Source organism: Plecotus auritus (genome assembly GCF_963455305.1).
Source record: "Plecotus auritus genome assembly, chromosome: 1".
Classification (NCBI taxonomy): domain Eukaryota; kingdom Metazoa; phylum Chordata; class Mammalia; order Chiroptera; family Vespertilionidae; genus Plecotus; species Plecotus auritus.
Genome location: NC_137770.1, coordinates 73,127,701 through 73,148,512, shown reverse-complemented (window position 1 = coordinate 73,148,512; position 20,812 = coordinate 73,127,701). Strand labels below are relative to the sequence as shown.

Genomic DNA, 20,812 nt, shown 5'->3' with positions numbered 1-20,812 from the left:
AAAGAGAGAGAGACATGTGAGAGAGAAACATCGATCAGTGCCTCCCATACATGCCCCAACTGGGGATTGAACCTGGGCATGTGCCCTGACTGGGAATCAAACCCATGGTCCTTCGGTGCACGGGATGATGCTCCAACCAACTGAGCCACACAGGCCTGGGCACCATGTTTTACTTTTGAAAGAGCCTGTCTTCCTTCACATCCAACCTGTCACTCAGGGGTCCAGCAGTCTCTGAGTTCCCTAGTTGTGAGAATGGGGTACCCAGCCAGGCATTCTTAGAACCTTGGCTCAGTGGTCCCCATAGCATCTGGTGGTATAAGGCCACCTCCCCTTTCCTTTTCACTTTTGCTTCCTCCAATCAGAGGACCTCAAATGTGGCCTATCATATACACCCAAAGGGCCTCCCAAAGTTCCATCTTACTTCACTTTATAGATCAGAAACCTTTAATGGATCCCTGTTGTCCAGTTGTATTTCTCACCATTCCCTGAACATACATTGAACTTTCCAGCCTCCTTAACTTTGCACAGTTCCCCACCACCACCACCATCCCTGCCCTATCCCCAGGTCAGTAATTCCTTGCTTCCAAGCCACCTGAAGCTCCATCATCAATGAAGCTTTCCCTAAAGCCCATTAGGAAAAGAGAAGTCCTCTCTCTGCACACTGCCTCCTTCTCTGTAGCTTATATCAACTATCACATGGACCTGACCACATCCTACCCAGTTAGCACCAATTTATGGGCTAGCCTTTTATCTCTCCAACCAAACTAAGGTACTCAGGGCAGGCCTACCACTTCTACACATCTAGATTTCCCACCTCCATCCCCTTCTGACCTATGCCTTGCATAGAATGGCATTTGCACACAGTTTTTGGATATCTATACTCCAAATGCTTCTGGTTCTAACTCTCTCCCCAGCCACATTCTTTAACCAAGGCACCTCCCTGCACACACATCCAGCCTGCTTGCTGTGAAACCCTTTCTGCTTGAGCAAACCGTACATCTGGGACCCTCTCCACTCGCCAACTCCCAGACATCTTACATTTGCCCCTATGGATTCTAGTGCTACCACAGCCCACTAGCCAGGCCTAGCCACAGCCCATCACACCTCCCCTCCCTCACAGTCATTCCCAGATGGGAAAGACAGCAAGGGAGTAGGTACTGGGTACTTCCCAGGCTCAAGTAGGGTGATTATAAGAAAAGGAACCAGGGATTCTCTTGAGTGTCTTTCTTCCCCCTCCCCATTGTATTCCACACAATAACAGAATTGGGGCTCCGTGTCTGATGGATGGGCACAGACTCAGGTCCAGGTCCAGATGAACGTAAAGGAAGACACAACTTGAGCAGATGCCTAGCCCCACTGGACAGGAAAGGGGGTCGCTGAACGGAGCCGAGAGAAATGTGGGACTTCTCCCCTGAATGCCCTGTGCCGTGCTCCCTCTTTCCGACTGGTAAAGTCTGCGTTTCAAGTTGCGAGGCTCTGTACCCTGTGCCCGGGTCGCGCTTCCTGGTTCCTTACGGGAAGATCGATGCCCCTCAAGAAAGGCCGGTGTGCAGACGACAGCCAGAAAGCCGGACTCCTAACAGCAGCTCTCAGACTTGGCCTGGTTAAGGGCCCACACCACCAGTCCGGGGGTCTTAAGGGTTAGCGAGCCTCCAGCTCTGGGCAGCCGGCGCCGCGGGAAGCCTCTGTCCCCGCCCCCCGGTGCCGCACCCATTGGTTGGGCTCCTGATCGGCCCCGCCCAGCAATCGGCCCGCCCAGCGCCTACGCATGCGCAGGAGCCCACCCCGCGACCGCTTCAGCACCAGCGCCCGGACAGCGGCACCGCCCACGGGCATGGACCGAGGTAGCTGCAGCAGCGCTGGCGGTTCGGCTCCCGGCCCGGGTCCGGAAGGGGAGCAGCAGCACGAGGGGGAGTCTTTGGCCCCAGATGGCAGCTCTCCGGACAGGTAGGGCAGACCACTCCACAAACCCAACTCTCAGACCTTCTCAGCACCCCCGCCCCAGGTATCCACAGTAGCCGCCATACATCACCCCATGCAATCCCCAGCCCCTGTCTGAGCCCCTTCCGGCGCCTCCAGGCTCCCGGCCCCCTGGCCACGCCCTCATTCTGCCAAGTCAATTTTCTCTGTCGCTGATACCCCCTACTGTCAGCTCCCACCTCCCTCATCGCCCCGGGGAAGCTGCCCTTCCCACTGTTCCTACCATCCTCTAAGACCCGGGGTTCCCTCCACCCCACCCCACCCCACCCCACCCACCGGCCTTCCGAGCCACTCCCTCTAGGCCCTGCCCGCGCGCCTCCTCAGTGAGCCCCAAGCCTGCGGCCACCTCAGTCCGGGTTCCAGCGTGTTAGTGTGCTGGAGGGTGTGTGTCTATCGTAGATGGGAGGCTCGCCACGGTGTGTGTCCTGGGGATGGCAGACACTCGGCGGCCACGCCATGGACTGTCTTTGTCCACTCTACCCTGCATGGCCAGCTGTGCACGTGTGGGCCAGAGTCTCCACATGTGGCAGCTACCTGCACTCTCTGGAGGTACTACCTGCACTCTCTGGAGACCTGACCGAGGCTCAGGCCACCGTCAGAACCATCTCCCCCTCCCCCCACCCCTACCCTTAAGGATCTCCAGGAGGGAGGATGGAACACTTTCCCGCTGAGGGCCTAGGTCTTGGTGCTCTCCTCTCTCTTCCTCCACCATATGTGTGAGGAAACAGCCCGGCTAGGTAGCAATATGGCGCAATTTCTGTGCCCTGTTAGATCTGCCGCCTCCAGAATCCCTCCCCTGACATGACACTGCCTTTCTATCCTGCCTGGACTGAAATGAGAGGCATTCTTTGGAGGCACAAAGCAGAGGTGGACATATGGTCTCCAGACTGCTCCAATTGAAATGTACATTCTGCACCTCAGAGCAAGAGGATGCCCCACAAGTGAAAAGAAATGTTTCCTGCCTTCTATTATTAACACATCAGCTGGACAGATTTAGCCACCTTTCCATCTGAAAGGCCCAGAGTTTTCTTCAAAGGGGTGAGACACAGGATGGATGTGTTCCTGGACCAGGGTCTACCTGGGACTGGAGCCTGACCAAAGAGCCAGGCGTGGACAGGGAAGGAACAGTGACAGGGCAGAGCAGGGTCCTGGGCCAGGAGCCTCCTCAGAAGGGACTGGAGAGTCATTTGGTGTCTTAGATATTATGCCAAGGATCAACACTGTCTGGTCTGCTCACCTCCCCTGCACATGAGGGTCATTCTTAAGTACAAGAATCACTTGCTCTCCTCCAACAACTCCTTGGGACCTCTGGTGCCTCTCTGTACATCCCCAGATTGACTCTGGGGGGGGGGGGGATAGATACATAGTGAATATGATGGCATGCATGTGTGCACACACACACAGTCCTTTACTAATGCATTGACTACAGCGCAATTTGAAAAGTTCATTCTTTGTGTTTTTAAAAATTACCTTTTTATTTTCCTAGTGGTGTGGGCTGCTTCCCCATCTATCCTGGCCACTCTGCAGGATCCCATGGATGTCCATATGGCTCTGTGTCTGTGGACTTGGGGGAAAGATTAATGCACATGTGCATTGCCCCTTATAAGGCTCCCAAGTGGGGGCTCTTGTGTCTGGAGCCCTGTCAGCTAGGCCCTGAATACTGACTTTGGCCTCTTAAGGAGGCCTGCATCACTACTTTCCATCTCCCTGCCTGCCTGTCTCAGTCACTTGGCTTACAGGCCAGCCGGCCCAGGCAGTCAGCCCAGAAAGTAGCTCATCCCAGTCCGAGCCATGGAACTGAGAGGGTGAGAATGAAAGCCCCCTGGGGAGGCAAGGTCTGGAGTGCTTAACTCATATTATTACTAGGTCTCCTAAGCATAGAAGGCAGCAGGGGCTAGCAAGAGAAAGCTTTTATTCTGAGGAGAGTTTGGCTGTTCTCCTTGAAAGAGTTGAGACAAAGGCCCAGTTCTACAGCAGTCAGAATGTGGCGTTTTCACATTTTGCCATATTGCCCTAGCCGGTGTGGCTCAGTTGATTGGGCATCATCCCATGCACTGAAAGGTTGTTGGTTCAATTCCCAGTTAGGGTACATGTCCTGGTTGCAGGTTTGATCCCCAGTAGGGGGAGTGCAGGAGGCAGCTGATAGATTGTTTCCCTCTCCCTCTCCCTTCCTCTATTTCTCTCTCTTTGAAAAATCAATTTTAAAAAATTCTACCTATTGACAATGATGGGCACAGTAAAAAAAGGGTGATATTTGGGAACAGTAGATCCTAGGTCCCTGGAGAGGGAAAGAAGGGGTTAAAAGAAAAGGCATGGCTCCAGGAAGACCTTAGTAACAGCAAATCAATGGTGGAGGCTAGAGTCTCCCTTGAACAGAAGCCACAAAAAGAAGGAGTTAGGCTTATGAGGTTTGGTAGACTGGTTAAGGGAGTGTGCTCATGGTCTCCTCTGGCACCCCCTGGAGGACTTGCTGACTTCTCTTAATGAAAAAGAAACTGACGCTAAGTGGGAGCCTGGCTCCTGGGACAAGTCAAGTACTCAGTGAGTGCTTTAAGGCCACGGGAAGTTGGAATATTGCCCCACCCTCCTGACCTCTGGAAGGCAGGCCCTGCTCTAAAGAGGGAGACCAAAACTAATGGGTCATCTTCATGCCTTCAGAGTCCAACCCAGACCAAGCTCAGTGCCCAGTGTGTGGTAGGTGCTCAAAGTATACCTGCAGAATAAAAATCTTGAAGACGTAGATGTCCACACTTAAACACATGAACTCAGGCCGTTTATGCAGCTTCCTTTTGGCCCATGGAGATGGGCCCATAAGGTCTTTTAACTGGCAGGACACTGGTTGCTATGTCATTAACTTTATGGGGTCCTCTGAGGTCTTGCTTTAGAACAACATTGATCAAATTCCTATTTTTCTAAATGTTGTTAGTAAAAAGAAAAAGTATCAGTGATTTAATCATGAGATCAAATTCTGATGCAGCTTTTGAATAACAAAAAATAAAGTATTAAAAAAATAAAAGAAAGGAAAGTATTTATAATTATACTATACCAGGCCTGGTGCACAAATTCGTGCATGGGTGGGGTCCAGCTGGCCTGCCCCGATGGGAGCCCATTGGGGCACAGCTGCGGGGGGGTGGGGAGGGGTCATGGGTGGTTAGCCCACTGGCCCTGCCCCAGATTGGGGTGTTGGGGGCTGATCTGGGCCTGGATCAAGCTGGTTGGCTGCCACAGTGCATGTCATAACCATCAGTCATTCTGCCGTTCCCATCGCTGGGCTTTTCTATATATAGACTAGAGGCCCGGTGCACAGAATTTGTGCACTCAAGGTGGGGGGAGTCCCTCAGCCCGGCCTGTGCCCTCTCACAGTCCGGGAGTCCTCGGGGTATGTCTGACTGACAGCTTAGGCCTGTTGCTCCCCATGCTTCTGGCTGAGCGGTGCTCCCCCTGTGGGAGCACACTGACCACCAGGGGACAGCTCCTGCATTGAGTGTCTGGCCCCTGGTGGTCAGTGTGTGTCATAGCAACCGTTCGTTCCACTGTTCAGTCAATTTGCATATTAGCCTTTTATTATATAGGATATATAATGAGACTTTCAAGGTATGAGGAGTTCTCAAATAGAGATATATTATCTGAGGTGCCTAAAGAGTTCCAATTGTAAATATAAATATACTTCTTAAACTACATGCTCCCGCAGCACTGAGTGTGAGGAGGGGCAGGAAAGCAAATGTGTCTTCCATAGGTCTTCCACATATGTTATATCAGTTAATACCAAACCTGGGAGGGATCATTATCATTATACCCTTATGCCACAGACATGGATGCCAATGCTCCAAGAATTGTGTGTCTTTCCCAAGGTCCCAGAGCTAGAGGATGACAGAGCCAGGAGTACACCACCACTGCTCCCCCATTTTACTCTCAGCATAAGTCTCTGCCAGCCTTCTTGGAGGAAGAGGTTGAGTTTGCCTATTCTTTACAGTTCCTCTACTTGGTCTCTGGGCAGAACCCAGCCTCTGTGGGCAATGTCCACTTGCATTAGGACTCCGGCCCACAGCCCCTTCAGCAGTGCAGCAGGCAGGACTAGAAGCCCACGTTGGTTCCGCATACACCTTGCTCTCCCATGAGGGCTGTGCAAGCTCTGGCAGGCCACAGGATCCAGGGAAATGGAGGGAAAGAGACAGGGCTCTGCCAAGGCTACCCATCCCTCTGTTCTGTGGCCATCTCCTCGTGTCCTAAGTCTGGCAATTCTGTCACTGGGGTTGGACTCCATCTACCCCCACACCCAAGGAGTGGGCTGAGTCCCTACACGGAGTGTTGCCCTCATTAGTAATTTTGGAAGAGATATCTATTTCTGAGTCCTCATGGCAAGTTCCTTGGGGGTCCCAACTCTATCGCCCTTACAAAGCAAACCTGTCCCATGGTCCAAGGTTGGTGGAAAGGCAGTAACTGCCTTGGCCAAACTTTCCCTGTCTATCCCCAGCCTTGTGAAGGTCCAGCCCTCTTCTGGGCTCCTTCAGCCCTCTGTGACTTCTCTCACAGCACTCAAGAGGTTAGACTGTCCACATCTCCCACTACTTTGAATGCCTAGAGGACAAGGACTGGGACTTCTTTATCCTAGCACCACTAGTAACAAACTGTCTGACACTCAATATTAATTCAGCAAACACTCCCTGGGCACCTTCTGTGTGCAAGACACTGTTCAAGCCACTGAGGATAGAGAGATGAACAAATGTTTCAGGCTCCTGCTCTCCCATAGCTCACATTTCATATGAGAAAGAGGCAATAAACATGACAATTATATCATATAATGTCCAGTTGTGGCAACTGCTCTGAAGAATTATAAAGCAGGTAGGGGGATGGAGAGCTGGTGGGTGATTATTCAGAGAGGGTAGTCATGAAAGCTTCTCCAAGAAGGTAATTGTTAAACTGAGAACAGAGTGTGAGCTATGCAATTATCTGGGAGAGAAGCAGTTATCTGTGGGGACACGAGTGTTGCAGGTGCTCAACTAATAACTAACAAGAGAATGAACCAATGACTGTGGCAGCAAAAGCACAGGACTGCCAGTCAGAACTGAGCTCAAGGCCCAGCTCTTCACATCTCACTGAAACTCAATTTTCAAATCTATAAACAAGGAAAGTACTTCCCCTGTAGGTTTTTGTAAGGAGTAATTAAGTCATACATGTAAAAGCATGTTCATTGCCTAGCACAGTGCCTGGCATATAGCAGGCTGACAATAATGGTGTGTGTGTGTGTGTGTGTGTGTGTGTGTGTGTGTGTGTGTGTGCGCGCGCGCGCGCGCGCGCGCTTTGAGTGCATGGACAGATGAGTCAATAAGACAATGGACCCCAAGAGGTAAATTGGGGCTATAGATCCACAGTCCCCACCCTCCTTGCCTGTCCTCCAGGACTAGTAATAGAAAACTCTTGCCCTAGCCAGTTTGGCTCAGTGAATAGCAGCCGTGGGCAAACTACGGCCCGCGGGCCGGATCCGGCTGTTCTATCCGGTTCTCTTGCTCTCCCCTCCACTCCTTTACTTTGAATTTATATTAGTTCACACAAACACTCCATCCATGCTTTTGTTCCGGCCCTCCGGTCCAGTTTAAGAACCCATTGTGGCCCTCGAGTCAAAAAGTTTGCCCACCCCTGGAATAGAGCGTCAGCCTGGGGACTGAAGGGTCCCGGGTTCGATTCCTGTCAAGGGCATATGCCCGGGTTGCAGGCTCGATCCCCAGTAGAGGGCGTGCAGGAGGCAGACAATCAATGATTCTCTCTCATCATTGATGTTTCTATCTCTCTATCCCTCTCTCTTCCTCTTTGAAATCAATAAAAATATATTTTAAAAAAGAAAGAAAACTCTCACCAGTGTGTCTCACCCAATCTTCCTTGCCTCTTCTCTCCCCAGGTTCCAGAGCAAGGCTGTGGCCCCTGAGGCAAGCCCAGAAAGGAGCTGCTCCCTTCACAGCTGTCCCCTTGAGGACCCTTCCAGTTCTTTGGGACCTCCACCAGCAACTTCTACCCTCCAGCCTGTGGGTCCGTCCAGCCCCTTGGCCCCTGTCCACTTCACTTATACCCGGGCACCGAAGGAATACCGAGGGGGCAGTTCCCTGCCAGGGCTTGGGGACCGAGCAGCTCTGTGTTCCCATGGCTCCAGCCTCAGCCCTTCCCCAGCCCCCTCACAGCATTATGGGGCCTGGAAGCCACCATCTGTGCAGCACCATGTAATCAGCGTCAGGTAAGAGGGGTCTAGCAGCCTGCCAGCTGCCACTGGAAGGTAGGGCTGGGATAAAAGTAGGGCCAACACTGCCCCCCACCCCCCAGGATCTGAACTCCAACAGTAAGGCAGCCCAGGATGTCCCCTGCCTCTGATGAAGGAGGCAGCTTGGGTGGAGGAGGAAGTAAGGGTTTAGCTGTGGTATGGGAAAGCCTAAGAGGGTTAATGCCATCATCCTCTATCCTCCTACCCCCGCCTCTTCCCCTGTAAGAGGACTCTGACAAGCAAGTGTCTTTTCTTCTATTCCACAGGCAGGAACAGGCCTTCCGGATGCCAAAGAGGTAGGCCTAGGCCTTCTCTTGACCTCTAGAGTGACCAGGCTGTGCCCAGTACAGGTCCACTAGTCCTTCTTGGTGGCTCCTAAGCTCACCAGCCCCTGCTACCACACCCAACACCAATTCATGCGGGCTCTCCTCCTCTTTCCCAGCTATTCCCAGCTGATTGCTGAGTGGCCAGTGGCAGTGCTGCTGCTGTGTCTAGCTGTCATCCTCCTCTGCACCCTGGCTGGACTCTTGGGGGGCCACCTGCCCGACTTCTCCAAGCCCTTGCTGGTGAGGAGTCAAGGGGAGGGAGGGGGGCCCCAGGCCTGGCCACTTCAGCTCAGTCTGGGGCAACAAGTCGGAGTGGCCCAGCTGGGGGTGGGGTGGCAGTGGTGGGCTCTCAGCCCACAGAGACAGTTGGGAAGATGGTATAGAGGTGATACTCCCGTTCAACAATCCAGGCAGGTGAGCTGGCCTTCCCTGCTCCAGGGACTCAAGGGGGCAGAGCCAAGAAGGACCAGATGGAAAACCCCTCCTCCTACTTGCCTCATCTTCCTCCTCCCTCAGGGCTTTGAGCCTCAGGACACAGACATTGGACGAAAGCTGGTGGTCTGGAGAGCACTGCAGACCCTCACGGGCTCCAGGAAGCTGCTCTCCCTTTCCCCAGACCTTGAGCTGAACAGGTAATGGGTTCCCATCTTCCCACACCATTGAGGGGAATGGGATTAAAAATGAGGTCTCCAGAGAGAGGCCACTGGGTGACCTCCTCAAAGGTAGGTCAGAAGGGCTTGCTGGGGACCTCTGGGGAGTAGTGTCTGGCCTCCTCTGAGCACCCCACCCCTTGATGATGCCTGGCATTGCTTTTCTCTATACCTCAGCTCAAACCCCCACACCACTCTGAGCCCCACACCCTGGAGTAGTGCCCAGGAGGGCATGGTCCGGCCCCGGAGGATGGTGGAGCCCCTGGAGGACAGAGGGCAAGAGAACTTCTTCTGTGGCCCCCCTGGTAAGCTTCAGCTTGGCCACTTCCTGACTTTAATGGTGGTCCCCACGCCCACCTACTAGAACAGAAGGGGCCAGAAGAACAAATTTGGGCACACAGAAAGGGAAGGAAGCCAGCTGGCCATATTTAAGCCGAGGAAGTTGGGTTATATTTGGGAAGATGAGGCAGGTCTCAGGTGCTCCAGCCAGGTAAAGTTAAACTGGATGTGGGTGGGGCACAGAAGCTGGGATGCAGGCCCAGGATGAAGCAGCCAGTAACAGGTTTCAGCTTCCTGAGAATCTGAACCTCACATGGCCCTGGGTAAGAATCTTTCCTTTGGTGGGTCCAGAACCTGGGGCAACAAGGGCTGAGCTTTGGGGGTGTATTGCAGAGAAGCGCTATGCACAGCTGGTATTCATGTCCACCTCAGCGGGAAGCCTGTGGAACCTACACGCCATCCATTCCATGTGTCACATGGAACAGGATCAGGTGAGCTGACTGGGGAGGTACCAGGGACTGGGTGTGGAGGGAACCAGGACACCAAGAACTTGACCCTAAGGAAATACTGCTGAGTCAGGACTGCCAAGGTGGCCTGGGGAAGAGCATTCCCTGCTTAGAAAATTATCCCAATGCTTCTGAGAGGCTCCAGGTTGGGTGGGGGAAGAAGAGTCCACTGTTTTCAGAAGAGCCAAAACACAAGTGTTGGAAGACAGAACATGCAGAGCCTGGGGATTTCCTAAAAGTCCTAAATCGGAGCTCAAGAACTGTTAAAGAGGCCCCAGCCCAAGGGCCCCAGGCCCCATCAATCCAAGCAGTGCACAAGGGTATCCACAGTACCCAAAGGCACCGGTTAAGAACATGTGCTCTGCCCTGGCCAGTTTGGCTCAGTGTATAGAGCATCAGCCCTTGGACGGAAGGGTTGCAGGTTGGATTTTGGTCAAGGGCATATACCTCAATTGCAGGCTTAAGGTAACCAATCTCTCTCTCTCTCTCTCTCTCTCTCTCTCTCTCTCTCTCTCTCTCTCTCTTCCTCCCATCCACTTTCTTTAAAAATCAATGGAAAAATATCCTTGGGTGAGGATTAACAAAACAAACAAACAAATAAAAAAGAGCATGTGCTCTGGAGTCAGATGCTGATTTCAAGGCCAGCTCTAATACTCCCTAGGCCAGTGGTCGGCAAACTCATTAGTCAACAGAGCCAAATATCAACAGTACAACGATTGAAATTTCTTTTGAGAGCAAATTTTTTTAAACTTAAACTTCTTCTAACACCACTTCTTCAAAGTAGACTCGCCCAGGCCGTGGTATTTTGTGGAAGAGCCACACTCAAGGTGCCAAAGAGCTGCATGTGGCTCGCAAGCCGCAGTTTGCTGACCACAGCCCTAGGTGAATTCAGACCACTGACTACCAGCTGCCCTCCCGCAAGCTGTGTGACTTCAGGCATGTTTCTTAACCTCTCAGTGCCTCAGTCTTTGTATATATAAAATGGGATAAGCCCTAGCCAGTTTGGCTCAGTGGATAGAGCATCAGCCTGCGGAATGAAGTGTCCCGGGTTCAGTTCTGGTCAAGGGCACATACCTGGGTTGTGGGCTCGATCCCCAGTGTGGGGCGTGCAGGAAGCAGCTGATCAATGATTCTCTATCATCATTGATAGCTCTATCTCTCCCTCTCTGAAGTCAATTAAAAAATATTTAAAATAAATAAATAAACGGAAAACAAATAATAAAGTGGGGATAAGAATGGTACTTTACTCATAAGGATGTGTGACAATTAAGATAGAGTTTGTAAAACTATAACATAATGACTGGCAATAGTAATCTCAATAAATGTTACCATAGTCACCATGATCTCAGCGCCGAGGCCATACATCCAGCTGGTGGCAGAACAGAGCCTCTGGTTCCCAGGCAGGTGCTCTCTGTAACTACACCAGCTGTTGTGATGTCACCAGCAAGTGGGAGAGAAAAGCAGGCATGAGGTCTGATAAAGAAACAGACCTGTGCCTAAGAGGGTTTAAGCAGAGTAGGAGACAGAGGCGGGGCTAGGGTTTGGCAGTGACCCTGATCCTGGAATGTTTTGGCCTCCGCTTTTCTCACTGTTTGCTCCAGTTCCGTTCCATATGTGACTGCCACTTCCACTCCTACTCCTGGCTCAGACAGTGTAGAGTTGAGGTGTATGACCTGCAAGGCCCTTAGGGCAGGACCTCTCAGGCTGGGGCCTCAGCAGCATTCCCCAGGCTCCTCTTTGATGGAGCCAAGATGTAAGTGCTGACACCTGGGCCACGAGCCAAAGGCAGCTCTGAGACAAGCCAGTACTGCTGGGTTGTGAGGATACATCTCTCCCTCCATTCTGCAGCCTGAAAGGAGGTGAGAAGGCCTTGGACAGGGCTGGGAAACCCGGGCCCCTGCACTGCCCTTGAGCCCTCTCCTGCTCTCTGTGCCCTACAGATTCGCTCCCATCACCGCTTTGGGGCTCTGTGCCAGCGTACAGCAGCCAACGAGTGCTGCCCCAGCTGGTCCCTGGGCAACTACGTGGCAGTGCTCTCCAACCGCTCCTCCTGCCTGGACACTACTCAAGCAGACGCAGCCCGCATACTGGCCCTGCTTCGGACCTGTGCCCTCTACTACCACCGTGGGGCCCTGGGGCCCCCTTGTCTGGGACCTGGGCAGGACAAGCCCCCACGCTGTGCCCAGGTTCCCACCAAGTGCTCCCGGAGCAGTGCCGCCTACCAACTTCTGCACTTTCTGCTGGACAAGGACTTTCTGAGTCCCCAGACTGCTGACTACCAGGTGCCCTCCCTCAAGTACAGCCTGCTCTTCCTGCCCACCCCAAAGGGTCCCTCCATGATGGGCATCTACCTGGACCACCTAGCCACCCCCTGGGGGCTCTCTGACAATTACACGTCCATCACTGGCATGGATCTGGGCCTCAAGCAGGAGCTGTTGAGACACTACCTAGCCCAGGACACGGTGTACCCCTTGCTGGCCCTGGCTGCCATCTTCCTCAGCATTGCTCTCTACCTGCGCTCCTTCTTCCTCACGCTCATGGTGTTGGTAGGGGTGCTGGGCTCCCTCCTGGTGGCTTTCTTTCTTTACCGAGTGGCCTTCCGCATGGCCTACTTCCCCTTCGTCAATCTGGCGGCCCTCGTCCTTCTCAGCAGCGTCTGCACCAACCACACCCTCATCTTCTCCGACCTCTGGCGCCTCAGCAAGAACCAACTGCCCTCTGGGGGGCTGGTGCAGCGCGTGGGCCGCACCATGCACCACTTCGGCTACCTGCTGCTGGTCTCCGGCCTCACCACCAGCGCGGCCTTCTACGCCAGCTACCTGAGCCGCCTCCCGGCCGTGCGCTGCTTCGCCCTCTACATGGGCACGGCCGTGCTGGCGCACCTGGCGCTCACGCTGGCCTGGCTGCCCTCTGCGTTTGTGCTCCACGAGCGCTACCTGGCGCGCAGCTGTGGGGCCCGGGCGCAGGGCCCGTGGGCCGGCAGCGCGCCCCGGCGGCTGGCGCTGGCGCTGCACCGGCGGCTCCGCGGCCTTCGGAGGACCGCGGCCCGGACCTCGCGCCTGCTCTTCCAGCGCCTCCTGCCCTGCGGCGTCATTAAGTTCCGCTATATCTGGATCTGCTGGTTCACGGCGCTGGCGGCAGGGGGCGCCTACATCGCCGGCGTCAGCCCCCGCCTGCGGCTGCCCACCCTGCTGCCGCCCCGCGGCCAGGTCTTCCGCCCCAGCCACCCCTTCGAGCGCTTCGACGCAGAGTACCGCCAGCAATTCCAGTTCGAGCGGCTGCCTGAGGGCGAGGGCGGCCACATGCCCGTGATTTTGGTGTGGGGCGTCCTGCCTGTAGACACTGGGGACCCCCTGGACCCTCGCAGCAACAGCTCACTGGTAAGTGACCCTGCCTTCTCAGCCAGCAGTCCCGAGGCCCAGCGCTGGCTGCTGGCACTCTGCTCCGGAGCTCGGAATCAGAGTTTCTTTGGTGCCCAGCCAGAGGGCTGGCCCACACTGTGCTTTGTGGAGGCCCTCCAAAACTGGATGGAGAGCCCCAGTTGTGCTCGCCTAGGGCCTGGCCTCTGCTGTGGCCACTTAGGCTTCCCCTGGGCACCCCAGCTTTTCCTGCACTGCCTCAAGATGATGGCTCTGGAGCAAGGTCCAGATAGCACCCGTGACCTGGGGCTCCGCTTCAATACCCAGGGCAGCCTGACTGCCCTGGTCCTACAGTTCCAGACCAGCTTCCAGTATAGTCCGAACTACAGCCAGGCCCACCACTTCTACACTGAGGTCAGCCACTGGCTGGCAGCAGAGCTGGGCAGGGCACCTCCCGGCCTCCGCCAGGGTTGGTTCACCAGCCGTCTGGAGCTGTATAGCCTGCAGCATAGCCTGAGCACGGAGCCTGCTGTGGTGCTAGGCCTGGCTCTGGCGCTGGCCTTTGCCACACTGCTGCTGGGCACCTGGAACGTTCCACTTAGCCTGTTCTCCGTGGCAGCTGTGGCAGGCACGGTACTGCTCACCGTGGGGCTCCTGGTTCTACTCGAGTGGCAGCTCAACACTGCCGAAGTGCTCTTTCTCTCTGCCTCTGTGGGCCTCTCGGTAGACTTCACTGTCAATTACTGCATCTCCTATCACCTTTGCCCACACCCAGACCGCCTGAGCCGCGTGGCCTTCTCACTGCGCCAGACCAGCCGCGCCACAGCCATGGGGGCTGCAGCCCTGTTTGTAGCTGGTGTGCTCATGCTGCCTGCCACGGTGCTGCTCTATCGCAAGCTGGGCATTATCCTTATGATGGTCAAGTGCGTCAGCTGTGGCTTTGCCAGCTTCTTCTTCCAATCTCTCTGCTGTTTTTTTGGACCAGAGAAGAACTGTGGGCAGATCCTCTGGCCCTGTGCCCACCTGCCATGGGACGCCAGAACTGGAGAGCCAAGTGGGGAGAAGGTAGGCCGCCCACGACCAGGGCCACCCGGGTCCTGCTCAGAGCAGTATGAGCTACAGCCCCTGGCACGGCGCCGGAGCCCCAGCTTTGACACCAGCACAGCCACCAGCAAACTGTCTCACCGGCCCTCTGTGCTCTCTGAGGATATACAACTTCATGATGGCCCCTGCTGTTCCCGGCCCCCACCGGCCCCTGCCTCACCAAGAGAGCTGTTCCTGGACCACCAGGCAGTCTTCAGCCAGTGCCCAGCCCTGCAGACCTCCTCCCCTTATAAGCAGGCTGGCCCCAGCCCCCAGACCCAGGCCAGGCAGGACTCCCAAGGGCAGAAGGCTGAGCCCGTGCAGGCCTCACCAGAAGCCCCAGCCCCAGCCCACGCCCCCAAGCCCAAGGCTGCAGAGCCACCTGATTGCCTCTGCTCCTCAGCCAGCACCCTGGAGGGGCTCAGCGTCTCCGACGAGACCTGCCTAAGTACCTCTGAGCCCAGTGCCCGAGTACCAGATTCCATGGGTGCCTCCCCAGAGGACCTGGATGAAACTGAGCAATCAGTACCTGAGCGAGGCCAGCTGAACGGGAAGCGGGACACCCTGTGGCTGGCGCTGAAGGAGACTGTGTATGATCCATCACTGCCTGCCTCCCACCAGAGCAGCTCATCCTGGAAGGGCCGAGGGGGGCCAGGGGATGGCAGCCCTGTGGTGCTGCCCAACAGCCAACCAGATCTTCCAGACGTTTGGCTGCGCAGGCCCAGCACCCACACTTCAGGCTACAGTAGTTGAGAGTGGCCGAGCAAGGCTGGATCAGGGTACAGAGCCTGGACCAGGGTGCAGGCAGGGGCAGCATCATGCTGGAGCTTGATGGTGTTTTCCCATGTCAGCATGGAGAGGCCTCACCCTTCAGCTTTGGATTTTAAATCCTGCCAGATATTCCAGCCTTGGTCTGGGCTGCTGCTTACACTCCACATTTGGAGGATTCTGTGGGCAGTCTTTGGAGGGGAAACGCCCCGCTCTCCTTGTGACCTGCTGAGGGCTCCTGAGCACCCACAGTGCCAATCAGGACCCACCCCAGTGTATCTCACCAAGCAAGAGTCCCGGGGAATCTCAGCAGCCTCCTGGGCCTCATGCTTTTCAGGGGCTCTTTATCAGGACACTTGCTTCTCTTTGGGGAGCTTCTCTGTGCCAGAATGGGTCCGGGGCCTCTGTCCTGAACTGCCCTGCCCCCCTCACTCACCCAGTCTGACCAGAAGTTCATCAAGGCCAAGCTTGAGATGGCAGGAGCAGGAGAAGGAGGGCTGCTCAGCCTCAGAGCATCCCTATTATACTGCAGGCTGGTCCTTCATAGGAAGCTGCTGTGGCAGGGAGAGTGCCCCTGTTAACAATCAGAATCCTTTCCATCCCTGCCTTAGTCTTGTCTCCTGGGAATCTCATACTTGTCTCCTGGGAATCTCACTTCATGGTGGGGTAGCCTGCAGTTGGCCAGGTTCTTTTGCCCCCAACTAAGTTGTTTTACCCAAAGTCATGTAGCTAATAAATGGCAGAGCAGGTTCCCACACTCACTCCACCACTACAGCTCCCACTCTCCTCCTGGCCACCTATCCCAAGGCTGTCCTGATCTTTTACCTCTAGCACCATCCTGTGACCTGCCTTCTCAGATGTCTCTGAGTAAGCCCCACCCTGCACTCCCGCCCCACTTTACCTCCATTTCCAGAGAGAGCTATACTGAGCAAGCCTGGAGTTCCTCCCCATCATCCCTGTGTGTCACTCCAAATGCAGCTGAGATGCCTACTGGCCATATGGAATCCTGGCTAATCTGATTCCCAGGTTCAGAGTTAGGGGCATGCCTCTTCTATGGCCACAGTATATGGAGAGCCCCCACCAGAAGAGACACTGAAGGAAGTAGAAGTAGAGCAGAGTTCAATTAAAGCAAGAACTGCCCTTTTTGGGACTGTGTGGGTCTGAAGCTGTTCCCCAGGTGGGGTCCCCAACTTCCTAAGGACAGATGTCCCTGGTGGCCAGCAGCAGACCAGAGGCTGAATCCTCCTCTCCAAATCTGTGAGTCTCTTTGGAAGGTTTTATCCCATGTAAGAGCTCATGACACTCAGAGCATCAGCAATTTACTGAATACCTCCTCTATATATGGTACCACACGGGGCAGAGGAAAATCGGCATCTTCCCTCAAGGAGCTCACCTTCTGACTGGGGAAACAGTTCACACGTCTATGCCTGTCATCCTCAGTATTGCTGGAGCTCGAGTACCAGGACTGGGTAACCAGGAAGGCTTTTGGAAGAGGAACAACTTGAGCTGGGCTTCAGAATCCTAAGTATCTCAGACTGGAAGGAATGATCCTCCACTCCAGCAGTTTTCAAACTTTGTAGCCTCAGGACCCTTTCTTCAAAGAATTATTGTATGGAAACACAGTATATAAAACAGATAAAAGCAGCTACTCTGGTGGGTGCTGGCTAGGGAGTACAGCTCAGCCCTCCTTTCTACGGTGCCTGGGAAACCCCTCAAACTCTGAAGGCTCCAAAGAATGTGGTGTGAAAACCCCTGATTCAGGCCATTTTACAGATGAGTATCATAAAGGGGAAGGGAGTTTTCTAGGACCAGTCTGGCAGAGCTGGAGGCAAATCAAGGAGTGTTGGTTTTTTCCTGTGTTGTTGAGACTCGCCTCTTACCCAAGTAGCTCATGAAGTGGGACAGAAACCCAAATGAGACACGGGAGTTGAAGACACAGAAGACTGTGGGCAAGATAAGTAAATCAAACCCATTTGACTCCTGACTAGGAAGGGAGGGTAGTGACTAGGACATAACTTCGACCTGTCCCCTCAGAGATCTGCTTGGACCTCTCTCCATGTCCAAGTAGAATTCAGCCTCTCTGGCCTAGGGCTGCTCATCAAGACTGTCTATAGACTGTCCTGTTATCACACAGCCAGGCTGAGAGGGCCCTGGTCTCATCTGGGACAATCAGCTCCCTAGAGGGAGGACAGGTGAGCCCTTCCTCCTAAGCATGAGCAGAAGTCTGGCCTTGACTCAAAAGAGAGTCTAGCATCTTTGTTTCTTCTCAGCAACTCACTGTTGTGGGAGGGCAGCAGGGACCTGGACCAAAAAAACCCTGCTCTTCCACACCCTTTTTTGTGTCTTACAAAGGAGAACATTGGTGTCTGGGACTGGAACTTCAAAAACTGCCTGAACACAACCACTGAAATGTTAGAGCATGGGTGCGGGGGGAGGGGTTATTGGGAGTTTGGGCACACCTGAGACCCTATCAGGGTCTCATTCTTGTAGACCATGACCATCCAACCCTATAGGAAGGCAGATGAGCCAGAGCAGCTTAGGTACCGACTGCATTTGTTCTTTATGCCTCCAGGCCCAAAGGATTGGAAGAACCCAGTAGCAATCAAAAACTTCAACCTCACAACAAGAATGGCCCAAACCACCCTAGTCGGGTTGCTCAGTGGTTAGAGCGTCGGCCCTGGGACTGAAGGGTCTCAGGTTCAATTCTGGTCAAAGGCATGTACCTCGACCCTGGGCTCCAGTCTGGGCGTGTGCAGTAGGCATCCAATCAATGTGTCTCTCTCACATCAATGTTTCTCTCTGTCTCTTCCCCTCCCTTCCACTCTGTCTAAAAACTCAATGGAAAAAATATCCTTGGGTGAGGATTAAAAAAAAAAACACAAAAAAAGAATGGCCCAAACCAACAGCAGGCACCCCACTCCAGCGGGTAATCCAGCCACCTCTCTAGCCTCAGTTTTAGAAAGCAGGATTTAAAGCATTTTCAATTTCCTTTGACTTTAGCAGGTCTATTCACTTTATTATTGTTACGGGTGGTTACAATGAATGTGTGGACCTGGACACATGTGGGGAGAGGCTTATAAGCATGTTATGAGGCAGGGGAAAACCAGTTAAAGCATTCACGTTTGCTCTGGAAAATTCAAGAAATGATTTCTTAATACTGAGACACTTTAAAATAAGTACATTAAAATTCACTTGGAACTTGAGAGTATTTCTCCCATTTGTGCCACAGATTCTTGGACTCACACACAGAGTATATGTGCTGTGTTTTCAAAATGTAACTTGGTATAGTTTGCTACAATGGGAAAGCCCATCCTTCCATGGCTGTGGTGCTTTGATGACGATGGGAGACAGATTGATGTGACCAGCAGAATCTTAGATTTTTACTGGCACATGACATATCCCATACCATAATATTTAGTCAGTATCCCAGCTTGAGCCTGGTTCTGAAAGAGACATCTCACAAGAGATTTATAAGCCAAACTTCTCAGCCCCCTCCAATTTCATTCTTCTCCCAGCACACAACAGGACAAGGAGGCAGGTGAGGGGTAGCAGTTTTACAATCTTCACGTTGTCTGGAGAGTTTCTGATCTTTTCTTCCATGTTGGCCTTATCTCAGCCTTTGATAATACACATGGGCAATGACAAGCGCTCTGGCACCCCACGCCACACATCAAGATCCCATCAGCTTGGGGATAGGAAAAACAGACATTCCGCACCCTTTCTACCCTGACCCTTGTTCACAGGGGCGACTGTAACTCAAGGTCTGGATGTATTTATGCTTAAGAGAAGAAATTGTAACATAATTCGTTGGGAAGATGAGAAATAAAAGAAAGCCATTATACGCTATGTAAATGGCTGGCTGTCCAAAGCCACCCTGTAAATGAAGAGCCGTGGAAGGACCTTGATAAACTATAATTATTATCAGGCCTCTGTGTGATTATTCACCGTATCTCTCAATACAGGGGAAGGATCAGCATTGTACTGTTAGGCCTAATCAAATCATTGAATGGATACCCTCTCCCCTGGGAACGGGCCTTTAGACCATTTCACAACCGACATTCCCTTTCACTTAGACCACATTCCATTTGCTAAGACCATTATCCTTCCCACCCAGAAAAAGCCCTTTAAAATCTCTGACTCCTCGTCGCCTGGGTGTTGGCACCATTTTGGGGCTCAGCCCATCTGGGTTTCCAGATGACCTAATACATTTGTAATTCTTTACCCCTTTTGGCCTTGTGCGTTCCCCTTTGGCAACCCTAACATTTACCAAATCCATAAACATCGAACAAGAGCTTTAGTATTGCTAAAGAAAATCACACAGATTGATGTAGATCTGAATTCATGACCACCAACCTCAAGTGGACCCTCAGCCCTGCTAGTTTCCATTCTAGTTACTAGTTTCCATTCTTTATAATGACCATTTCATACTTTTTCTACCTTCCTCAAATATCTGATGCCCGTATCCATCTTCCACAACCCCACTGTCAGTAGATAACTCATTCTTCATAAAGAAAACTGGAAATTTACTCACCTCAAGGCACCCAGTCCCCAACTTACCTACTCCTGCTCCTGCCTGCTTCTGTCCCCATCCCTTCTCTTATCACAAAGGAAGCAGTAATGGTTCCATCAATGGCTTCACGCTGCACAAGAGGCCTTCAAACAAGGGCTTGCATTCCCACAGGGACATGAAGACTTTCCAAAAGGTAGGTGGACACAGACAATTTTAAGGAAATCCATTTCCAGAGCTTCCTCCTTTATATGTTTCCTCTCTTTATATTGATCAGCCTAAGAAGGAGGCTTAGGTCAGTCAGTTCTTCTCTATCTCCATTTTCCCAGTTGACCCCTCCTGCATTTTGAATCCTACTCTGGCAACTCTCTCAAAGGACAACTTGAGAATACTCTGCTTAAGGGAGTCTTTGAAGGAGCAAAGCCTAGAGAGCTTCTATGAGAAGTTTCAGTTCTGTGCCTTCTCCATTTAATTTGAATTACTTGAATTGAAAAACAAAATTAAGAACAGAAAAATTAAATAAAAATTTGAAAATCAGACATTTTCTAATAGAAAGTCAATCTGATTTGGCTGATGAGTTTGACACAGAGGACTGACTTTGCAAACAGGATATATGATGGACATTTTCCAAAATTAAAATCAATTAAATCTGAAGCTTCATGGTTTGAACAAAAATATACTTAAAGTACATATACAACTTTCCCTTCTAGCCAAGATGGAGTAGCAGGGATCCTTCCTGAAACAACAACCAAACAGAAAAAAAAAAAATGAAACATTTTTCATGACCCTGGATATCAGACAAGAAAGGACAGTGATCCCTGATAGACAAGAAACAAATGAAGTGGGCCTTCTAATTGCTCAGCTTACTGCTTGAGAGAGTTTGCAGATATGTTGCAGGAAGGGAGACCACAGGCAGGGCCATACAGACTTCCTGAGCTAAGAAGATAGCTCAGGGTTTGGGGCAACCGAGGTAGCTAGAGAGCTCAGGACAGAATACTGGATAGGAGAAAGGTGCAGAGAGAGAGTTCTGGAGATCTGCAAAGGGCCTCCCTGAGTATTCTGCAGAGCACTGCTCAACATATAAATGTGAGGAAACTACTTGAG

The 20,812-nt window shown here is 52.7% G+C and overlaps 1 protein-coding gene across 2 annotated transcripts; it reads left to right on the top strand.

Moving 5' to 3' along the window:
- Positions 1-1,790: 1,790 nt before the first annotated feature.
- On the top strand, positions 1,791-20,452 carry DISP2 (dispatched RND transporter family member 2). Of its 2 annotated transcripts, XM_080669919.1 has the most exons (8): positions 1,791-1,947; positions 7,877-8,206; positions 8,497-8,526; positions 8,673-8,796; positions 9,073-9,188; positions 9,384-9,511; positions 9,879-9,976; positions 11,932-20,452. In XM_080669919.1, exons 1-8 carry the CDS (start codon positions 1,835-1,837, stop codon positions 15,184-15,186), a joined length of 4,194 nt encoding a protein of 1,397 aa, XP_080526045.1. In that variant the 5' UTR covers positions 1,791-1,834; the 3' UTR covers positions 15,187-20,452. The 2 variants fall into 2 exon arrangements, with proteins under 2 accessions (XP_080526045.1, XP_080526046.1); XM_080669920.1 differs by lacking the exon at positions 1,791-1,947 and having other exon boundaries at positions 7,878-8,004.
- The last annotated feature ends 360 nt before the right edge of the window (positions 20,453-20,812 follow it).

Bases quoted from the DNA above. Each gene is read 5' to 3' on its own strand.
- DISP2 (XM_080669919.1), top strand. From the start codon at position 1,835: ATGGACCGAGGTAGCTGCAGCAGCGCTGGCGGTTCGGCTCCCGGCCCG. The intron at 8,527-8,672 runs GTAGGCCTAGGC...CCTCTTTCCCAG, and splicing joins GCCTTCCGGATGCCAAAGAG to CTATTCCCAGCTGATTGCTG. The intron at 9,977-11,931 runs GTGAGCTGACTG...TGTGCCCTACAG, and splicing joins GTCACATGGAACAGGATCAG to ATTCGCTCCCATCACCGCTT.